Source organism: Acanthisitta chloris, unplaced genomic scaffold, assembly GCF_000695815.1.
Source record: "Acanthisitta chloris isolate BGI_N310 unplaced genomic scaffold, ASM69581v1 scaffold3721, whole genome shotgun sequence".
NCBI classification, from domain to species: domain Eukaryota; kingdom Metazoa; phylum Chordata; class Aves; order Passeriformes; family Acanthisittidae; genus Acanthisitta; species Acanthisitta chloris.
In genome coordinates, this window is record NW_008657536.1 from 49,284 (window position 1) to 71,350 (window position 22,067).

Here is a 22,067-nt window from a genome sequence, read left to right on the forward strand (position 1 = left end):
ACGTGTCAACTGTTGCTCAGGACTTTCTTTTGCGAAAGAATCCTCTCCAGTTTCTAAACACAGGAAGGATTCTTGCAAGGCAGCTCTGATTTTTGAGGCTTTTCGTCTCTCACAGCTCTATAATGAGGTGAATTTTTGAAATGAAAGGGTTGCCAAGTTCAGAACACAAAGATTTATTTCCCATTTCATTTTGTTGGTCACTACAGGCTCAAATCTACAGATGATTTGGGACGGGGTTTTGAATTTTATGCTTTCTTTTTACTGAAAACACCTACATTTCTGCTATACCTTCACTGACAAACAGACACAATTGGCATTTATTTCCAAGTGCATTTCTGGGTGATATTTCTCTTTTGAGTATCAAGTGCATTTAGGCTCAGCAGTGAACCTTACTTCTTGGATGACATCTCAATAGAGAGCTTGGAAAAATAAATAGAAGCTTTCTTTCTACTGAGGAAGGAATAATATATTTTCAAGTTTGACATTCTTCCTGCAGAAAGGAGAAGAGAGAGGCTATTGGAAAAGAGGGACATGGGATCCATATGAAGACACATTTGTAATAGGGCATTATTTTGATGTGTTACTCTGCAGTGGTCTTATGGATTTTAATTTTAGCAATCAAGCTATTTTTTTATGGGATATATTGGGGAGAAATTGGAAGGAGCAGCAAGTATAAATACTCTGGTTAAAAAAGGTATCAAAATTCATGTATAGATGGTTGACAAAGGCAATACTGTGCATTCTTGGCAACCCACTGGGGTTTATTATAAGTGGTTAGCTCCCCTCTCCTGCTTTTGAAGAAGACAGAACAATAATAGCTCTTTCTCTGATGAAAGGGAACTGAAAGAAGATGAACTTACTGCCAGGAATAAATTGTCTATTTTCGTATTACATTGTCCTTCCCATATTTTTGCATAGAAAAAGAGCCTAAAAGATTTTACTATATGTTGTGACATAACAGAGGCTTGTACAGGGCTTTGATTTTCCAACAATGCAGCATTACCATACTTTTCAGTCACATTCATACAACAAAGAGATTCTTTAGCGTGGACTGCAGACAGGCTGATATGGAGCAGTGGGTATCATCAGGCAGAGATAGTGGTAATTCTGCATATTTTATACATCCTGAGAATCCTCAGGATGCTTTGAGCTGGAATCAGCACGGTTTCCCATCAGGTGAGTGATGCATTGTGATCACTCAGCTTATGCAGCTTTAGGAACAAGCCTTTCTTCCTCTACGTGTATTTCAGGGTGGTATTTACAGGACTATAAAAGTAAGCTAAATGAAGCTGGGATGTTTCCTAACATGCAATTATTTTCAGGATCAAATCCTACGACTTGGAAGGGATGCAAGAGAAGCAGAAGCTCATCACCAAAAGACCTGCAAATGTTTCTGTGTATACAGTTGAGAAACTCTGCTAGGAGAGAAAAAAACCAGTAAGTATAAAATTAAAATCTATCTCTTGCAGAAGAGAAACATCACTCGCAAATGTTTTACCTCGTGCAAATCAAATCAAGTGATGTACATGAAGAATAAACACATTTAGAGGGAAGACAAATGAATGAATAGAGTATCTTGACTAGCAATTAGTTTCTGTGCCCAAGTACCATCAGTACAAAATTGATGAGCAAGGTAACCTTTGGCTGCACTTTAGCAAGTTCTTCATTAGTTTTCTGGCTTTCCTGTTCAAATATTTTATTTCTTCTTCCACGCTGAGAAAAATGATCCATCCTGCTTGCACCACCAATGTGTTTGTGCTGTGCTGTTGGTGTAGGTTCTTCTAGCAAGAAACACTACCTTTCTCCCCAAGCCTGTCTTCCAACAAGGGAAGACAAAGGAAGAAAGAATTTTCTTTCCTTCTTTTCACAGATTAGAAAACCAGACCACTCAGATTAAATAACTGAAGGTCACCCTCAAGGTCAATGGTTTTGAATTGAATCAGTTTGAACAGAAATCAGTAACAAACTTATTTGTGCCTTAGGAAATTTCTCTTGACATGCATAGAGGTAGAGGAAGAACATGCTGGTTCCTGGGGGGAAAAAAAGGTGGTGAGACAATTGGAGTTGTCAGACAAGGCTAGGTAGGCTACAATATTATCCGTTGGTGTCTGCTCCAGTCTGTAATTGGTTGAGAGGCCTCCTTTGAACATTTGTCTGACATTAGTGCTACTCAAGGCACTGAAGTGTAAGTGCTCATGGATGGGAATGTACATGCCCTGTTTGTTAATGTCCTGCACAAGAGGATTATATGGGAGAATAGGGAATGTTATAGAACTGTCACTCGTATACAAGCTGGAATTTAATTTAAGCTTTACTTCAGACCTTGCCTTTCCACACATTTTCTTCTCCATTTCACTCCTGTTGTATCATGTATCTCTCTTTCTCACAGATCTGTGCTGCTGAGCCAAACGATAATGATGAAAGCTGCAAAGAAATGCAATGTTCTTTGGCAGTATTGCACTACCTGCAGCACTGCTTTGAAATGAAATGTCACAACTCAAGGTATTATTGAGTGACTTATCAGTTACTGAAGTCCTCTAAAAGAGTGGGTCTGAGAGATTTCTTTAATTCCTCCAGCAAAAACAGGTGATGGGTGATCAGCTACACATCAGAAGGAGTGGAGATACCGGATTAAGAGTCCTTCCCAATGCATGGAGAGCCAGCTGGGACAGCTGGGACACCTCAGCAACACACACAAGGTGCTTCTCCCAGCTAACCTCTACCCCAAATTTTACAGAGCATAAAGCTGTTGTGAACAGTCAACAGGGAACTGCAAGTAAATACCTCCCTGTGCTGTACTGGGTTACACAAGGCATCTCTTGCTACTTAGGATTAAGAAACCATCACACAGCTGAAGCATTTAGCACATATTTATAGCTTTGTTTCAAAGTCCAAGTTTTAACATTCTTTTCAGTCTTTACTCCATAATTTTCTGCCCTCCATTCAAAAACAGCCTCAGAGAAAAGCCAGTCTGGCTATGGAGTAGCAATATATTTTGAATTGTCTTCTGCTCTTGGATTGAAACCAGCAGTAAAATGCACTCCGGGAGGAGAGCTGAGGAGTGCTTAATTAGAAAAAGAATGTATGACCGCTCTCTGCAAATGGGCATCTGATGTAGCCTTGGCACTGTCAGAATAATGCTGTATCAAACAACCCTCTGCATAGCAAATCTCAGAGGTGAACTCATTACACTGCCAAGCACACAAGTTGCCATCTTCTCAGAGACATCAGGCATGACCAGCAGAAACAGATGCAATTTTTGTTAAATTAAAGCATGTGGCACTACTCAAGTAAATAAATAAATAAATAAGTCTACATAAAACATTACCTTCTTTTTCATTTGATCTGCTCCACACATGTACCAAAAACCACAGCTGTTGCTTTTAGTGATAAAAATAAAATGGAAGTGCACTTCACCCCAGTGGAATGACAGAAATAGAAAATATGGAACCCAGTAATGACATTTTTATAATCCTTTTCCAGAATTGAATGGCACTTCAAACATTTTCTTGTTTTTATTTTTAAAGATCCATAGGAATAAAGAAAGCCATACATAATTTTTTTTTCCCCCCTGAAAAACCATGTATAAAGAGAAAGCAAGAGTAAGCAATGCCTGTCCAGGGACCAGCTACTCTGATAAATGTTTAACAGAGCAAAAACACTAAAAGGAAGAAAACATTTTCTTGTTTCCAAACCCTGGCATCACAGCACAGCACCTGGGCTTTATGGGAAAGCCCTACAGCATGGGATGATGGAAGGAGCCAGGTTTGAGGGGACCTCAGGAGGTCTCTGGTCCAAACTCCTGCTCAAAGCAGGGTCAGCCATGAGATCAGACCAATTTATTCAGTCAAAACTGGAGACAGTATTCCAAATACCCACTAATAAATGTCAAATAAATAGGGCTAATCATGTCCATCAGTCTGCTCTGCTCGTGCAAGCACAGCTCAGGATGCTGGTAGCCTGTTTGGCTACCAGGGCCCACAGCTGGCTCATGTTCAGCTGCTGTCTACCAAGATCCCCAGGTTCTTTCCAGCAGAACTGCTACCAGGGAGTCAGTGCCCAGACTGTTACTGCAAAAGGTTATTCCTCCCCAGATGCAGATGCTGCATTTGTCCATGTTGAATTTCGTGAGGTTCCTGTTGACCCATTTCTCAGCCTATTTAAGAGCCTCTGAATGGTGGCCCTGCCCTCAAGGGTATCAACTCTTCCCCATCCATTTTGTGCCACCTATACACTCTACAGTCCCCAGTGGTAGTCCACTTCTTATTGGCTTCAACTGGACCACCACCTCTTAATCATCACCTCCTGAGCTCAGTCACCCAACCAGATGGGTATATACACGTAGTGATGCAGAGAGATGCAGTTACTTGGAGATAACTTCCAGGGCTCCAGTTATGTGGAAGCCCAAGCAGCATGAAGAACATTTCAAGGCAATCAGCCAGGTTTAGTTTCCCCTAAAAAACCTGATGCCAAAAAAACCAAACTTGCAGACTCTCTAGATCACCTAGAATTAAATGCTAGAAAAATGCCCAAGGGCATTCAAAACCAAGCACAGTGTATATTTAAGATGGAATACTCACATCACTTCCAGTCGAGCCATTCTGGAGTCGTTTCCTCCAAAGGAAATGACCTCACAGGTATAATCTCCAATGTCACCTGACCATGTCTGGCTGATGAGGAGGGTTCCATCTTTCTCTACTGTGATCCTGGAACTGCTGGATGGATTTATCACAACACTGTCCTTCTTCCAAAGATACCTGAGTATCACAATTTCAGTTATTGATTACTCATAAGAAAGTCAAAACAGATTTATTTGAACTCTGCTGAAGGGTATCAGCTTCTGTCATCATGTGCTAAAAATGACAGAGCCTACAGTTACTTGCAGGAGCAGTGCCCTTTACACATTTAAGTTTTAGATAAATGATCAGAATGAGAGATGTAATCCATCCATTATATTATATATTTTATAAACAATACTGTACACTTTACATGGAAAAGAAGAAGTACTCATAAATGCCCAAGTTCTTAAGTTCACCTCCACTAGAACCTCATACTTCACAGTTCACAGCAGAGGTGTTGGCCCATCCCTGCTAAGACTATATGACATTAGACTGCCATTATTAGCAACATCTCAAAACTGCCATGGCAAGGTTTACTAGAACTCATCCATCAAAACACAGAGATGTGTATAGCCCACAGACTTACAATTATCTAGCTCTACATGAAATTTTTAAACCTGTACTTCTCTTTCCAAAGTTCTTTCTGCAGTTCACCCTTCAAGCACCCTCCAAGCTCTTCCTTGCATTTCCTTTCATTTGTGTTGCTTTCAGACTGTATGAATCTTCATGGAAAATTTATTTTAAATTTTGAGATTGCTCTAAATGTTAGTGGTTCAGACAAATTCTGGTTGCCTTCACACAGTGCAAGCAGAATTCAAGCCCAAGTTATTGAGTTGTTTCCAAAAACATGGGCATCTCTTGTGTGGCTTTTATACACCCCAGAGTAAACACTTCTGAAATCCTATTCCTTCTCTTTGGCTTTTACTCTCATTAAGTATCAGCTTCTGACAAGTTGGTTTTATTGATAGTGTATTAACCTTGACAGTAAAATCATGGAAGGCTATATTGAAGTCATGAAGTGGAACATAGCTCATTGTAAATAATACATAAGGCTGAAATGGAAGATGGGATTTATATGATTAATGATACAGTGTACAACCCTATAATGCAGTAATCAGGGGTCTGGTGTGAAAATCTGGGGTCCTGAAACTTTTCACCTAATGCTATTCATACAGCTTATAAAATTAAGCTTGGATAAACCACACAAACAAGAACTGACACACCAACCTGATTGAAATTCTAGGATCATGAGTGGCTTCACATCGCAGAGTGGCCGTGGTGCCTTTGATCACAGTGCTGTCCTCGGGAGGGCGAACAATGGAAGTGCGATCTGAAAGGAGCACAAGCCTCGGTTCAGGTGAAATTACAGCATTTTGACTTGGGTATTCACTCAGAGAGCAGCCACTGAGCGTTTGTCATTCAAAGTGAGCGGGCCATTACTCTTCAAGCCTTTGCTGTGAAGGCTCCCCTCCCTCTGAAGTCATTGTGACAAGAAGAGGTGGCACACTGTGGGGTGCAGAGAGCCAAAGCAGCAGAGGGCATGAGCCTGAGCCTGCAATGATCAGAGCAGGAGAGTGCTAAAGCTCTACTAACTCTCAACTTGGCTTGTGGCAAATGTCGGTGGCAACTCCCTCAAGTCAGAAGGCAAAGAGGATGTTTGTGATGTGTTATGAATGAATCCCAAGCACACACTGAGTCAGGAAAGAAGTCACACTGTTTGGAGCAGGGAAAACACAAACAAAACCAAAGAAGATCTGTGCAGAGAATGCACTAGAAAAATACTGAGAAAGAGGTAACCTTAAATGGGACCTGAAAACCTCATCAAATCCAGGGCAGAGGTTAAAGAAGGAGGAGCTTCTGATAGACAAATTTTCCATGTAAGAAAGATATGTTGTTTACTCAAATGTTTCAGAACATCTTTATTCAAGCCCCTCCTGGAGCCCCAGAACACAATAACAGCTGTAACTACAGCAACCAGATCCAGTGTGAAAGATCTCTATTATGCTTAACACACAGGAGCAGCAGCAGATACTATCAGCCGAGGCAGGTAGACAACCAGGATGAGTATGGAAGATATGTGGATAATGTTAATCAGTCCCAAATCCCTACAGACATAATCAGCATCTACTGAGGTACCTCATACATGCACAAGCAGGAATCATCAGCAAAATCAAAAGCTGCCTCTAATAGCATGGAACTTTTAGCATTATTTCTGATGTACCTATATACACCTTCTGGCTTTATAATGGTGCTGTTGCTGCCCAAATATTAGGTTACATTCACTTTTCTTTCCCTCCTCCAATGCAGTATAATGAACAGGAAGTATCTTTAATACATGTAAGAATTACAGGTTTGGGAATTAATACAAAAGATCTCCTTTACTTGATCCATACACCTGGATATCATTCAGTTTTCAACGTCCTGATATCTATATGTGCTGGTTTGGGCTGAAGTGGAGCTAACTTTCTTCCCAGTGGCTAGGATGGGGCTATGTTTAGGATTTGTGCAGGGCACAGGGTTGATAATGCAGAGATGTGTTTGTTGTTGCTGAGCAGAGCTCACACAGGGCCAAGGCCTTTGCTGCTTTCCACACTGCCACACTAGAAGGAAGTTGGGGGTGCATGGGTGGTTGGGAGGAGACACAGCTGGGACAGGTGACCCAAACTGACCAAAGGAATATTCCATACCATATGGCATCATGCTCAGTATATAAAGTGTGTGGAAGAAGGAGGAAAGGGGAGACATCTGGAGAGATGAACCATTACACGTGATGGGCCCTGCTCTCCTGGAGATGGTTGAACACCTCCTGCCCATGGGAAGCAGTGAATTAATTCCTTGTTTTGCTTTGCTTGTGTGTGCAGCTTTTGCTTTCTCTATTAAACTGTCTTTATCTCAACCCATGATTTTTTGTAGCTTTTACCCTTCCCATTCTCTCCCCCAGCCTGTTGGTGAGGGAGTGTGTGAGCAGCTGCATGATGCTGAGCTGCTGGCTGTCTCAGTAAGATACAGACATGATAGCCACACGTCACAAATATATTAGAGTTACTGCTAGTAATGTTTTCAGGTATTCCCAAGTTCAAAAGGAAAAATGTGGCTGATTTAGCTCGCACAGTTTGGGGATTTACAAAAGCCAAATATGCACCACACATCACCAGCATAATCAGTACTTTGAGTGCAGGAGAGGAGGGAGTGCCACAACATTTCTGTATTTATCATCATCATCTTCATTATTTCTAGTTGCTTTTAGTCCCAGCTGAGGGATCATTATTTTCCACCTTTAGAGGCAAAACACATGTTACACTTCAATTTAACTCACTTAGTATTAACACAAGTAAACCTTTTGGATCAAACTCTCTTCCCCAACAGAAGAAATAAAAATATACAAATCAAGAGTAAATGACAAAAACATTTCATTGGTTATCCTGTCCCAGGCCAATCTGTAGCATGAAAGACTAGCTGAAGTCTGCTGTACTTTGGTTTGGCTTCCAACAGTGCCCAGTGCCACCAAGAAATACAAAAGTATGAGGAAAATCATATCCATTGTAACTGTGGCCACAGCCTTAGAACCAGCATGGACTGATCTGTGCTGCCTGCAGACTCCTGGAGGCAGAAACCACCTGCAAACAGCCAAATCTACAAGTTAAAAGGTCTGATTTGCAATGCAAGACATCAAGGCAAAACCTGAGCAAAATTGCAATTGTGATTGAAGCTGTATTTAAATGTACTTCCTTTCACAAAATAGAGAAGTTTATATGCATAATTTTCCAAACAAAAAGGGGATTTGTGATAGGTTTCCTAAAATAGATACATTATTCCTATTAAATCATACAAGTATCTCTATTAACCAGAAAAGCATAATTACTTATGAAAACTTCCTGAGCATACAACAAAAACTGATTAATACTTGATTAAAGTTAGACTTTAAACAAAGCATTATCCTTACTCCACACTGTCAGCATCACAAAAGCATTCAGAGCTCCTTCAGAGTTGACTGCACAGCAAGTATAATTGCCTGCATCCTGCAGGAAAACGGGTGTTATCTGGAGCCCTCCAGACTCGAGAAGAACGAAGCGAGGAATCTGAACTGAGCCACTGGCTAAGATCTGGTTTCCTGAAACACAGAAGGGAGAAGCAGCATGATTAGCACCATGCAGGCTCACAGATTAAACACTGCAATCCTAGTTCTTCCAGCAGCCTGTTCCAGCCTGCCCAGGCCACCAGCTCACAACAGCCCCAGAGCAAACCTGCTGCTCCCAGCAACAGGGAAGGGAACAAATATGCACTCAGTGGAGCCAGAGTATCTCAATAGTAGGGATGGACAGGAAAAGGTGGATTACAGTTATTGTACAACAGGTTAATCACTGGCTACCTTTCTTCCATGAGATGGCAGGTTTTGGAGCCCCTGAAACCTCACAGGTCAGCACTGCAGTCATCCCCTCCGTGACTGTGGTATCCTCTGGGGGCTGGATGAATGTTGGTTTAATGTCTAGAATCAAAAATTCAAAAAACTCAATGCATCAGCTCTCAGAAAGATCCTTTACCCTATTATCATGGACTACTTTGCATCCATTTTTATAGAGCTGATCATGGAGAAGGACATGACAATAAGACATGAAAACCTTTCAGCAGTGACTGTAACCTTTCCTTATTCATCTCCTAGGAATTGTCTAATCCTGTTTATTACCTACATGGAAAATAAAAATCTATCAGTGCTCATACCTGTACAAGTAAGATGGGTTACAGAAAAAGGAAGATAAAGCTCAAAATGAGCGTTTGGGGGGAAGTTGAGAAATCTAGATAAACAAAACTATTTTCCTTCATCTTCATAACAGAGTTCTTTAAGATGAAAAGCAACTTGAGAAAGGCATTAACTTTGAAACTTAAATGTCAGCCAAAAGAATTTAGAACCTGAGTCTTATCCAAGACATTTTCCAAGTTTCTTTCTCTCTTATTTTCCCCCAGTTGCATTTCATTACATTTTTTTCCCTGCAGTTTCCTAGATATATATTGAACTGGGGCTGATCTATTTTCTGAGGCCAGTAGGAACTCTGGTCAGTATGCACAAACTGCTCTTGAGCTAAAAATCAGCTTCCTGAAGAGGAGTTTAGTATCACAGAAATGCCTGTTAATAATTGCTTTTAAAAGAGACTACTAGGATTTGTAATTCTTCCATAGAGAAGCTTGCACTTCATTAACAAAACCACTTAATCGCACTTTTAGACCAAAAAAAAAAGACATTTAACATGAACTTTCTTTCTTTCCCTCTGCTAAATGGAGTTGTAGACAAAGGCAAATAAAATGATAAAATGCACAGTCATGAAGCAGTAGCTCAAGTTCAGAACAGAGTTACATTAGAGTAGACATAATTACCAAAGTATAAAGGAAAGATAAAACTATTTCACGATTAACCTTCTTTTTTTTTTTTTCTCCTTTTCACTATGATCTTCTTTAGCTGTGTGAAATAGGAGATTTCACCTCAAACCCTTAACGTCACGGAGAGATTTTCCACAGGCTTCATCAGATTGTGTTGAGGCCACAAGGCCATTTGGGGGTTCCTTCCAGTTGGGGCAGCTACACTTGAGAAAAACTCAAGGTTCTGTCAGTTGAACTAAAGGAGCACAGAGCAGTAGAGAAATCTGATGGATGTAGAGTCACCTACAGAAATGCCAACTCACGGATCTCGTATCACAACTCTCTACTCACTGGTCACATCCAGGTAGGTGTATGTCTGTATCTCCCCAGCTTTGTTACTAGCAAAGCACTGGAAGATCCCAGCATCCTGGGGACGCAGAGCGTGGATCCTCAGCCCACCACTCAGCAGGACTTTGTAGCGAGGATTTTCCAGCCTGCTGAGGGGAACAGAGTCCTTGTACCACACCAGGGTGGGAATGGGAACACCTACAAAGAAAAATAAACACCGATTTCGCAATTAGTCTTTGCACAACACATTTTAGGTAGTCAAAACTCTCAGCACTGTTATGGTCACATCCCTGTTTTGCCATCTTTCCACACCAATTATTTATATTTTTCCAAGCTGCTTTAGCTAAATGGAGGCTGCATCTCACATTATCAATGGTAATAATACACTGCAGGCCACATGGGAATAAAACCAGCAAACACTGTAGGGAGAATGTTGAGAAAACATGTTATCAAATTACTTTCTTCACCCAATCATATTTCATGCTACTACAAAATAAGATTTAGAGCAATTTCATGTTGAAAAGCAGAATCATGCTACTTAACCAGCAGCAGTGTGGCAGTGCAGCAAGTCTGGAAGACTGTTCCATCCCAAATAAGATTCCTCTGTGCTACCGTAGCTAAGATGTCAAAATACAAAGGAAATGGCAAATTACACACTGAAAATGAAGTGCTCACATGGCTGTATTTGAGTCCTAATTTAGCAGCTTGGTTTGAGTTGATGTACAAACAACATGTTGCCAAGAATGGCATAGCTATAAATTTATATTATTTTTATTCAGTTTCAAGCTTCACCTGTTATTAGAAAAATGCAGGCATAAAGAGAAACAAAACTCCTACCCTAGCTAGAACTTGTAGTCCTGTTTATTCTCGTTTTCTTTCATGTGCAGGTTCCACAAGCCCTGACACAGTTATCACACACACATTTTTGCTGCAGTCATATCCCCATCAGCTGCCATGACCTGGCTGTAAATTTAGCACACACAAATAGTGTAGGATCCTCTTTTCCTCAAGAGATGTCAGGAGCCTAGAACAATCTTACACAGATGTTCTCCTTCCACTCCTCATATCAGACACTGTTTCATCTTCATATCCCAGAAATCCCTAAAGGATCAAATGCTGAGGGCACTATGCAGGGATCTGTAGTGAGGCAGGTATTTTATGATGTGATTGAATGATGAGAGAATCATTAAGGTTGGAAAATGCCTTCAAGATCATTGAGTCCAACCTTTGACCAAACACCACCTTGTCAACTAAACCATATCACTAAGTGCCACATCCAGTCAGATCCTGAACACCTCTAGGGATGGTGGCTCCACCACCTCCCTGGGCAGTGCATTCCAGTGCCTGAGCACCCTTTCAGTGAGGAAATTCTTCCTGATGTCCAACCTGAACCTCTCCTGGCAGAGCTTGAGGCCATGCCCTCTTGTCCTGTTGATTGTTATCTGGGAGAGGAGACTGACCTGGCTACAACCTCCTTTCAGGTAGTTGTAGAGAGTGATAAGGTCATCCCTGAGCCTTCTTTTCTCCAGACTGAACCCCCTCAGCCACTCCTCAAATTACTTAGTTTCTAGACTCTTCCCCAGCTCCACAGCCCTTCTCTGGACACGCTCCAGCCCCTCAGCATCTTTCCTAAACTGGGGGGCCCAGAACTGGACACAGCACTCGAGGTGCCTCAGCAGTGCTGAGTACAGTGGGCAATCACTGCTGTGGTCCTGCTGCCCACACTTGCTGATAGAGCCAGGATGCCATTGGCCTTCTTGGCCACCTGGGCACACTGCTGGCTCATAATCCCAGGATCCTGAGGGTATCCAGCTGATTTAAGTTAGCTCAGCTCCAAACATGACATTTTCAAAATAATTAGCTTTTTTTGAACACATATCACTTAGAACATCAGAACTACACATTCCCTTGTAATAAGGGAAGGAACCCTGGACTTAAACTCATGGGTGAGCGAAATTTGCCCAACTGGAGAAAAGCAGGGCCCACCGAAGCGTGGAGGATGGGATGTCACTGATGAACTGAGCATCTGCAGACGATGAATTTCACTGCAATGCTGGCAGTCGCTTGATGTTCTGAGAGCAAAAGTGCTATGGGAAGATCTATATAATCATCATTATAATTTTAAAACTCCCAAAGTTAAATACTGCTGTATTATACTTCCATTCATATCTTCTCTCAATGTACTATTCTCTTTCTACAGACAAAAGCTGTATTAACTCCTGGGAAGAATGTACAAACAATGCAAGGCACGATTGAAAAACAACATCCAATTGCTGCTGTTACTTTTATAAACATGTATCATTTGCTACAATCACCACTGATGCTTTTGTTCTGCTGATAAAATAAAATGTACTCATAATCTTGCAGGTAATCATCTCAGGAAGAAACTCACTATGTAGAGTGCATTGTCTGATAGAAAATAGACGTGGTGTAGTAGCTTACAATAGGCATAATTTAAATTTCACACAACAGCCCATATAGAGAATTAACGTAAATTCCAGCGTTCAGAATTCTCGGTGAGAGTGTTATTCATCTCTTGAAAATCCTCCTGGGCAAATACAAATTATCACTGAGTAATGAAGAAACAGATGATGCAAAATGAAATAGTTCTCCTGATGCTGAGAAGCCTGGAAATTATTTCAAGTTTAAATAATAGCAACTCCATTTTCTCACACATTAGACTTGATAGGCACTGAGGAAATAATGAAATCCTGCATTCAGTACACTCAAACCTTTAACACTGGTGTCATTCCATAAATCCCATTCTACTAACAGTATTGGCAAACCTTCTAATCCTATAATCACTGAGAGATACACCTTCCTATCACCAACTCAGCTGACAAACTGAATATTACCATCTCTATTTCTCTACATTTCAGTTACGGATATCTTCCTCTACTCAAAGTTATGAGTCTGAATAATAGGATCTTATCTAAGCACTCTGATGCCTGTCAGCAGCATTCATTTGGGCTTTAGTGATCTTCCCAGAGAGATTTGTCTTCCAAGTTGTACACATGTTCTTTTATAATTTTGCTACCTGTTTGGCTGTAAAAATGGTTCAAATCAGCTTCTTTTCTTCTCTCCTTCTCCCACCCCACAACCTCTCCTCTCCCCACAGCCCCAAAGGAATTTTGCTTCTTTTCTTCCCTAAAGAACTTCTGTTGAAAAAATTATGAAGAGAAGAAAACACTTTAAAGACCTTTCACACTATACCTTTCTAAGCAGTATCAGCCCTACCTCACTGTTTGAGGCATAAGAGAGTAGCCTAAAAGACCAGCAATAATAAGCAAAATGACCTTATTTCTCAGTTGTATGCAGACTGTTCATTTTTCCCAGACAAATTAATCTAGCGTCATGGGGGAGAAGGGAAGGCAGGAAACAAACACTGGTTCTGGCTTTGCCACTTTCTCTGTAACCTTGGGCAAATAACTTCTGCAACCCAAGGCTCAGTTTCCCCCATCTGTAAAACAGCTGCTTGACTCTTTGCCAAATTTAGCTTAAGAACCTGGATGAAAGACTCAAAATATTCACTGTGTCAATTTTCTTATTTATTTTTCATAGCCTTCCCTAGATCCCAGTAGGCTACTGGGGAATCCCAAAAGCATCTTTCCATCTACTTTTCTAAACAGGTAGAACTAAAGTCCAATTAACTGCACTCCCCAGACACCACCACCACTGCCTGCAGCTCTAAACTTTCTATAAGCAAATAAGAAAAAGCATTTAGAGGAAACCCATTGAACATGCAGGCAGCATCGGCGACTGCGGGAAGATAAACAGCAGAGCCTGGTTACTGCGCGGCCCGATACACTGAAACTCCATTACAGCCGAGTAGAAAGCTACTTGGTGCAAGTTGCAATTTTATTTACAGTTAATCTCTGCTTATACTGTGAAATTAATCTGTCTCTCACACATTCATAGTGCAGGAAGACTTGGCAAATGGGCTTTGTGCACAGAACCTGATGGGGCTGGGAGAAATACAATCTGTCTTCCCGTTGGTAGCAAAGCTATAGGGCAGCTCTGCAGTTCCCCCAGTGCTTTATTCCAGCTCCCAGCTGGGAGCAGGGAGACTGCAACCTTCATTCACCCTCTTTTTGAGCACTGACAATTGCCAGATTTGTGTAATAATGGATCAAAACTCCTCTATGTTTAATTCTAGTACCTGCCCCTTGTAAGTCTGTGCTAGAGATAGTCACCAAAATAATCCACGTGAAGACAGGTTTCCATGCTCCCACACCACAACAAGTCAGATGTGCACTACAAGAGTGCACCAGAAATAAATAATTTTGGCTAGTAAGAGTTCCCATGTCTTCAGTAAACTTCATCTGCTGAGAATGGTTATGAGTGCCCTGTTAATGCCCTTGGGAGCTAAACTGCCCAAAACAAGAGTTAGGGTAGAAGGAAGAGTTGAAGTCAACCTCATATCTCCCTGATTCCTCCAGGTTTTAGGTCAGGATTTCTATTTTTAATACATGAAAAACATTTGAGATAGCAAAAAAGTCTTTTCAGTGACAGTCAGACAGAGTCCAGAGATTCATCAGAGTTGTGCAGTAACGAAACATTAAAAAATAAATAAATCTCAGAATGTTTTTTAACCTCAATTTCTCTAATGACACAACACTTAGTTTTAATTATGCTATTTGAAAAATCTTCTCCAATTAAAAAAAAAAAGCCAATATATTTGTCATAACACATGCTGAAACAGTAAGTTGGTGGCTCAGGGCCAGAATAAATGTCTGTATTGTCACAATTCCTTCCTCTGAAATTGACTTGTCTTGGATGCTCAGGCACCAAATGCCAGAGCAGCCCAAGGACAAAATGCTTTTCCCACCTCCTCAGCTCCAGCAATCTGTGCTTCAGCCATTTCCTGAGCCAGAGCTGCAGACACACAGCTGTGTTTAACAGCCCTTACTGGATTTTTCCTCCATAAATATTGTTTGTTTTTCCTAAATAGTTTTTATTTCTCATCCTACCTCCTGCCTGGACCAATGACCTCCACAGTTTATATTTTCGGAAAAAGTTCTCTTTCCTCCATCATACATCCCCCACACGAAAATTTAGCTGGTGTCTCCTCTACTTCCTGCACTGAGCAGTACAGAATCATCCTCTCCTCCTCACCTGCCCTTCAGTCATCTCCTTCACAACGTGTCCAGTCAATTTAACTTTTCATTATTCAAAACCCATGGTAGACCTTTAATTATACCATCCTTACTTTAGAACATCTTTGCCAGTTTTTCTCCATCCCTCTCTCCAGTAATGATCAGAACTGTGTGGAGGGTTTCAGATAGGGGTGCTCCCCATGGACACATACAGTGCACTTATTTTTTCTCTAGTCCTTTCTTCGCAGTACCTAACATTTTGAACCACAGCTCAGCACTGATGTTTTCAGAAGACAAACCTTTCCTGCATAGTAATAGGAAATTTCATCTCTGTCAATAATTTCATCTGCCAGTTTATTGACCAGTCAGTTCAAATCACTAGGACCTTCCACAACTCCTTTGTGGTCAGTTTTAATGTTGACTATGTTGAATAATTTCATATAATCAGCAAATACTCTTCACCCTCTTTTCCAGCTCATTTATGAGTACATTGAGCAGCACAGGTTCCAGCAGAGATTCCTGGGGAACTCCACTGACAGCAGCTCCTGGTGTGTTTTGTTTAAAATGCTATTAATTAACAACAAGACATTGTCTCTTATAATCTTAGAGCTTCATTTCTTTAAGAGCTTTTGGTAAGAGACCTCATCAAAGGCTTCTGAAATTCCAGATCAGCCAGAGAGCCCTTGCACACGTTTGCTTATCATACTATTTGCAAAGCTTCCTTCTAGAAAAGCAGTGCTGACTTTTTCCTACATGAAACACACAAAAATTGCTTGAATCATAATGGCAACAATATAATCACACAGTAAAGAATATCTTTATTAGCTTTGATCTGGAGAAAGACCCCAGCCAAGCCAGCTGTTAGTTAGGTCTGGGTGCTTTTTGAGTCAAGGATGTGATGTTTTTCACTACAGATCTCATGGCATGTTTATGTGTATTTCTTCTTAAACTCTGCATCGGGGAAAGTGAGATAACAAAACATTCACTCACTTGCCAAAGTCAGGTAGAAATTTGGTGACTTGGGCAAACCTGCTCTAATCACACGACTACAGTGTCCTAGAGTGCTAAAACAGGTAGTGTTTGTGTTTCTCTGGAACTAAATCTGAAAAACCATTTTGGTTTAGGTGGAATTCTAGACATTTGAAGCCTTTTCTATTATTAAAACTCTTGCCAATTAAAAACTCCCTGTAAGAGTCCTCCTGCAGATTTCATAACTACACTCAGACGTCAGAGTTACTGACATTTCTATCCAGCACAAAAGTTCCCTAAGACTTAGAAAAAAAGGACATTTGAATAGCTGGAAAATGCTGTTTGCATTGCAAATCATGGGTTCCATGACCACACTTTCCCCTCAGCTCATTTTCCAGCTCAAGACACTAATGTCTCTTCTACAGTGACAACTATGAAGCAAAGGCAGACTCCCAGAGCCACAGCAGCAGCACTTGAGCTGCCCAACAGAGCATTATCAAGGTGCTAGCATTACTCATGTCTAAATTCATTAACAAGGGCTGCCCAATTTTCCAAGGGCAAAGACCTCCCCTCTCCCTTGAACCTGTGATGGTTAGCAATAACACAGAGACCTCTAAACACGAAACATTTGCATCAGATGGTTTATATAAGATGATTTCATCAGTACTGGACATGCAGACGTCAGTGATCCAAGTTGGAACAATTCTGCAGACTCACCCATCGCCTGGCACAGGATGTCCACGTCTTTCTCCACTTCAGCCAAAATCACACTCTCAGGTTCAGAATATGGTTTTAGAACGGGGAAAGCAAACAAGAGTCAACAAGCAAAGCCACAGCAAAATGAAAAACAGGTGTTGATTTAAAGGTATTCATCATATAATCTTCTCCACAGGTGTTGCATTTGATATAGTGTGTTGCAAACAGACTAGTTTGTCCAAGTTTGTATCTATTTGGAGGGGGTTTTTTTTGGTAGTAAAAGCATCATAAAGAAAGTAGAACGGGGAAAGCAAACAAGAGTCAACAAGCAAAGCCACAGCAAAATGAAAAACAGGTGTTGATTTAAAGGTATTCATCATATAATCTTCTCCACAGGTGTTGCATTTGATATAGTGTGTTGCAAACAGACTAGTTTGTCCAAGTTTGTATCTATTTGGAGGGGGTTTTTTTTGGTAGTAAAAGCATCATAAAGAAAGCTGACAATTTCTGCTATGCTGAGTATGAATTCCAAAGAGTCGAGTCAATGTAAGGGAAAATTTAGGGGTTTGCACTGCAAATTACTACTCAGAGCAGGGGCTACTTTTCATTTTATAGGACTGAATCATGGAACATGTTAATGCCTTGCTCAGAAAGGCTCTCCCAAGTGGTTTATAAAGGTTTATATTTACAACATCACATTTTATAGGATAGTTTGCTCCAGTATCGAAACTAAATTCCACCTCACAAAGACATGAAGCATGTCAAATAAAGTGCCATAGCATGTCAGAGAGTTGACATCAGAGGACAAGAGCAGCATAATTAAAAAAAAAATCTCCTCATCTGTTTTATTTCCTAAAAGCAAACAGATTTAATGCTTTAATTGAAGGCCTAGTAATAATCATAAAAATCCCCACTTTATCATTAGGACTAAGGAAAAGATATGAGATGTTTAATTAAACAAAGACAAGATTGCAGAAATTGTAGAGTATGCTGGCATGTAACTTTTTCTTCTGTGCAGCATAAAATTGGAGAGCATCGTGTCAAAGTCCCACAGGCACTAAGGTTGCAGTAATTAGCATGGTAACTAAAAACTGTCATAGCCTGTTCAATGTAATTATCATCTGAATACTGTTTTTGGAAGGATATTATTTGATTCTAAATACAGTTCTGTTGTAGCATAAACAAACTCACTGGTAAGTTTGAGAAAATAAAGAAAAGGCAATGTAAGAAGCTTGTGAAAACAAGTTATTTGTAGTTTCATTTGAAGGAAATCAAGCATGTTTGAAAAAAACTGTAGCAAGCTACAACATTCAAGGTCATCTGAGCTGACCTTCTCTCAAATCTCTTCCCCAGACATGACTGAAAAATGGACTTGTGGTTGTATTATTGACAGGACATCAGTATTTAGTAAATAAAATCAAAATCACGATTTTGTCCTGCAAAATCTTATTTCTCCTGCTACCACCTGCAGTACAGCAAGTGTGGCTATCATTTCCCAGGGATGACATGCCATGCCAGCAGGTACACATCAGTAGGCACTGGATCAGAATACAAACTCCCCTCTCCCAGCACTTCTTCCCGGTAACTACAATAAAATACTTGCTTGAGTGTACAGAACTGGGGTCTCATTTGAGCACCAATGGATATTACAATTCTGTATTCATTCCAAACAAAGTCAATCAATATTAGTCTTCAACATGCTGTGCAGAGGAGGAGGGGAGGTTGCAAAATAGCCTGGAATACTTGTTTACCCAGCAAAACCAATAAAAACAAGCCAGCTGATTTATTATATTCTAATAATATACATGTGTTAACATTATTGATCCTCACTGCCTAAATATAAAGCTATTAATAAACATGCATAATAAGCTGTGATTTATTGCATATGATCTCATGCGTTAATCTAAACAACAAATTGAAAAGCTGAGCATTTAATTGAAACTCACTGATGGCACAGAGTTTGACATGTTTGATCAACTAAGTTGCTGAGTCCTCTGCAATTCATCTATGTTTTCACTCTGAGCACACTGTTTCCCTCCAAGCCTCGGCTGATGGTTTCACTGTGCTCCACTTTTTAGGATATGGGTTTTTTGAGTTCCTTATCTATGTGTCTGTCTGTGGCCATACAGGTAAGTGTCCATATGTCCATCCCAAAATAAAATGGCAACTTAACGTGATTGTGAGTTGAGGCAAAGGGAAGCAGTGGCCAAAGCAGCACTGGGTCAAGAGACCATCCAGACACACACCTCTCCAAATCCAGACATTCCCTTCTAACTTTGGGCTCTAATATTGATGTCTCTTCAGTCAGAGAGGCTCAAGTGTATGCTCCTCTGTTTAGGGAGCTCCTGACTGCAGATCTTCCACCCTTTCTTTTATAAAGGACTCTGACCTTAACAGGCCAATTTCTAAACTTGGCAACCTTCAGCCACCAGCTCTCAAACTTTCTCCTAGATCAGCAACATATACACACACTAGTGATAAATTTGCAGATTTATCTTCACCATGGGCCTGCAGTCCAGCTGCAAAGCACTTAATGTGACCTCAAAGATGCTTGTGGTTCCATGACCTCTGTTTATGTGCTGCTACTGCACACAGTTTCTGCACTTGTAGTTGGCATATTTATACAGTTGTCTTTCCCAGTGTCCCTCCCAGAATCCTCACCTGCAACCTGTGCTCTTTTCTTTGAATCCCATACAGGCTGTTATGTCACCCTCAAAGAAACTTCTTACTTTAAGAGATGCTTAGGTGAGCAGGTATCAAGCAATGAATTACGTGACAAGGAACTTGAAGTCAGTGACAACTGTCACTTAGCAAACAGGATGTGATGTTGTAAAAGGAAGATTCACATCAGCTGTTTTTGAAAGAGCAGGGAGAAACAGAAGGAGACAAGACAGAAAAAGAGCAGGAGCAGCAGAAAGATGCAATCTAAAGGCCACAGACAGCTCCCAGAGGACTTTTGGTGCCAACAGGTATAATTTCCAGCCTTCAAGCCTGTACCCACCTTTTCCCTTGGACCAAAGCTTGCTGAACTCCATTCTAAAAGCATTGCAGCAGCTAGAAGCATTGCCAAATACTACAACTGACATAGAGACAACAACCACCCATGGAGCAGTCAGACCTTATTCTTTCAATACATGCACTGATACAGAAAAACTTCCAGAAGCAACTCTACAATTTACTGCTTCTACTGCCTAGAGACAGAGACAAGCCTGGGTGAGAAGATGAGGCTAATTCATAAGGGAATTCTGGAGGATCCAAAATACCATGTGGACAAGAGGCTGTGGCATCCCAAGTCTAACATAAGTGGAAAATTAACCTTGGTGATGTAAGGAATGACAGAATCGCAGCAGTATTGGTGTAGGGATATTCTTAGGGCTTTGAGGGAAATGAAACAGCAATTTCACACAGAACCAACGAATTGTTGGGAGTGGAAGTGACCAGTGGTGATCACTTAGGCCAATCCCCCTGCTAAGGCTGGTTTATTTAGAGCAGCCTGCATGGGATGGTGTCCAGGTGTGTTTTTAACATTTCCAGAGAATGGAGATGTTATACATCATTCCCAGCCTCTCTGGGAAGCCTCTTGCAGTGCTCTGTCACCCTCAAAGTAAAGTTTGAGTTTCCCATGCAATTGTGCTGTTTTCCCACATTCCATGTCTTTTACCAGCAGCATGGATGGTCTAAAGGTCCTTTGCAATAAGGGTCTATGTCCTCAACAGAACTCAAGGCCGTGGAAGAAGCAGCTCTAGTTAGAGGTGCTGGACAATTGAAATCTCATCTCCTCACTTTTCAGAGGTGCCAGATGTCTCATCTGCACATCAGGTGTGTGCCTGAGGGCCTGAATGCCCAGCATTAACTACTAGGGAAAAAGTCAAGGTATCTGAATTTGGGTTATACAGCACCTGGTGAATAACTGTCAGAAAAAGGCCATAAAAATGCAGCAATATTTATAGGGGTCAGATGGCATTCTGAAGGGGCATTCTGGCTGTCTGTATATATGACTCGATTGCATATTTATAAGGCTTGGTTTGAATCACACAGTGTGAATTTGAACATTTATTGTTGTAGGCAATAATCATGTGTTGAAATTTAATATGTGTGGCAAAATTACAATGACTTCCAAACTATATAACATGCCAGACACAAGTCCCCAGACACAGTAATTTCTAGGAATGACAGTAATCTGTTGGTATCAGGTCAAACATTTAAATTTTTTGGAAATTATAGAATCACAATAGTTACACTAGGAAAGGACCCATTACTCCAAGCTCACCCTGCCAGCACTGTGGTGTGCTGGCAATGAGAGGGGTCACAGCTCATATTAGGCTGAAAGAAACAGATATTGTATTGTTCAGATATTGTATTGGTGTTTGACTGATCTTCACTAAAAGGTCAAGCACAAGCAAAGGGGGAAAAGAATATTTGAATATAAATGTATGGTTTTAATAGCTGTTGAGGGTTTGGGGGTTTTTTTTTCTGCACTCCAGACATTGCTGGAAAGATGCCTCTGGGCAAAGCCCTTGGGAGGCTGCAAAATTTGATACTGTTCTAACTTCCCCTGTACAGACTTACATGGTCACTGATTTTAACATTCAAAAGATAGCAGTCAGCATCCATTACATACCCTTCAAGCTGCATTGGAGATGTGTGACCTAATCCTAGATACACACATGAAAGTCAGAAAGAACAGAGAAAGCCCCAGGGGCTCCTCCAAAGCTGAAATTCCTGCATCACTCAGAAATTCAGGGCTGCATATTTAAAAGGAAAATTGAGCCTTCAACACAGAAGTCTTTCTCCAGCATTACCATAAACTAATTTATTTGGTGAATATCTTCTAAAGAAAGAGGAACTGGAAACTCAACAGCCCCTTGTAGGTACAAAGTCTGTAACTCCAGACAGTAGATCAGACTGGCCATGCTGGGAGAGAAGCCACATTGTTGATGCAGGTAGAGCAGGTTCCTTGAAGCAGGATTTTTCTTTGCATGAATAT

General features: G+C 40.8%; 1 protein-coding gene across 1 annotated transcript in view; it reads right to left on the reverse strand.

Moving 5' to 3' along the window:
* The window catches only part of LOC103811750 (protein sidekick-1), a gene marked incomplete at both ends in the record, with an annotated part of 206,731 nt that overhangs the window by 46,332 nt on the left and 138,332 nt on the right, over positions 1–22,067 (reverse strand). Inside the window, 7 exons of the mRNA XM_009084741.1 lie at positions 4,581–4,757; positions 5,847–5,949; positions 8,563–8,730; positions 8,989–9,105; positions 10,323–10,517; positions 17,102–17,173; positions 20,434–20,448. Coding sequence (XP_009082989.1) covers positions 4,581–4,757; positions 5,847–5,949; positions 8,563–8,730; positions 8,989–9,105; positions 10,323–10,517; positions 17,102–17,173; positions 20,434–20,448 — 847 coding nt within the window. The remainder of the gene's footprint in view (positions 1–4,580; positions 4,758–5,846; positions 5,950–8,562; positions 8,731–8,988; positions 9,106–10,322; positions 10,518–17,101; positions 17,174–20,433; positions 20,449–22,067) is intronic.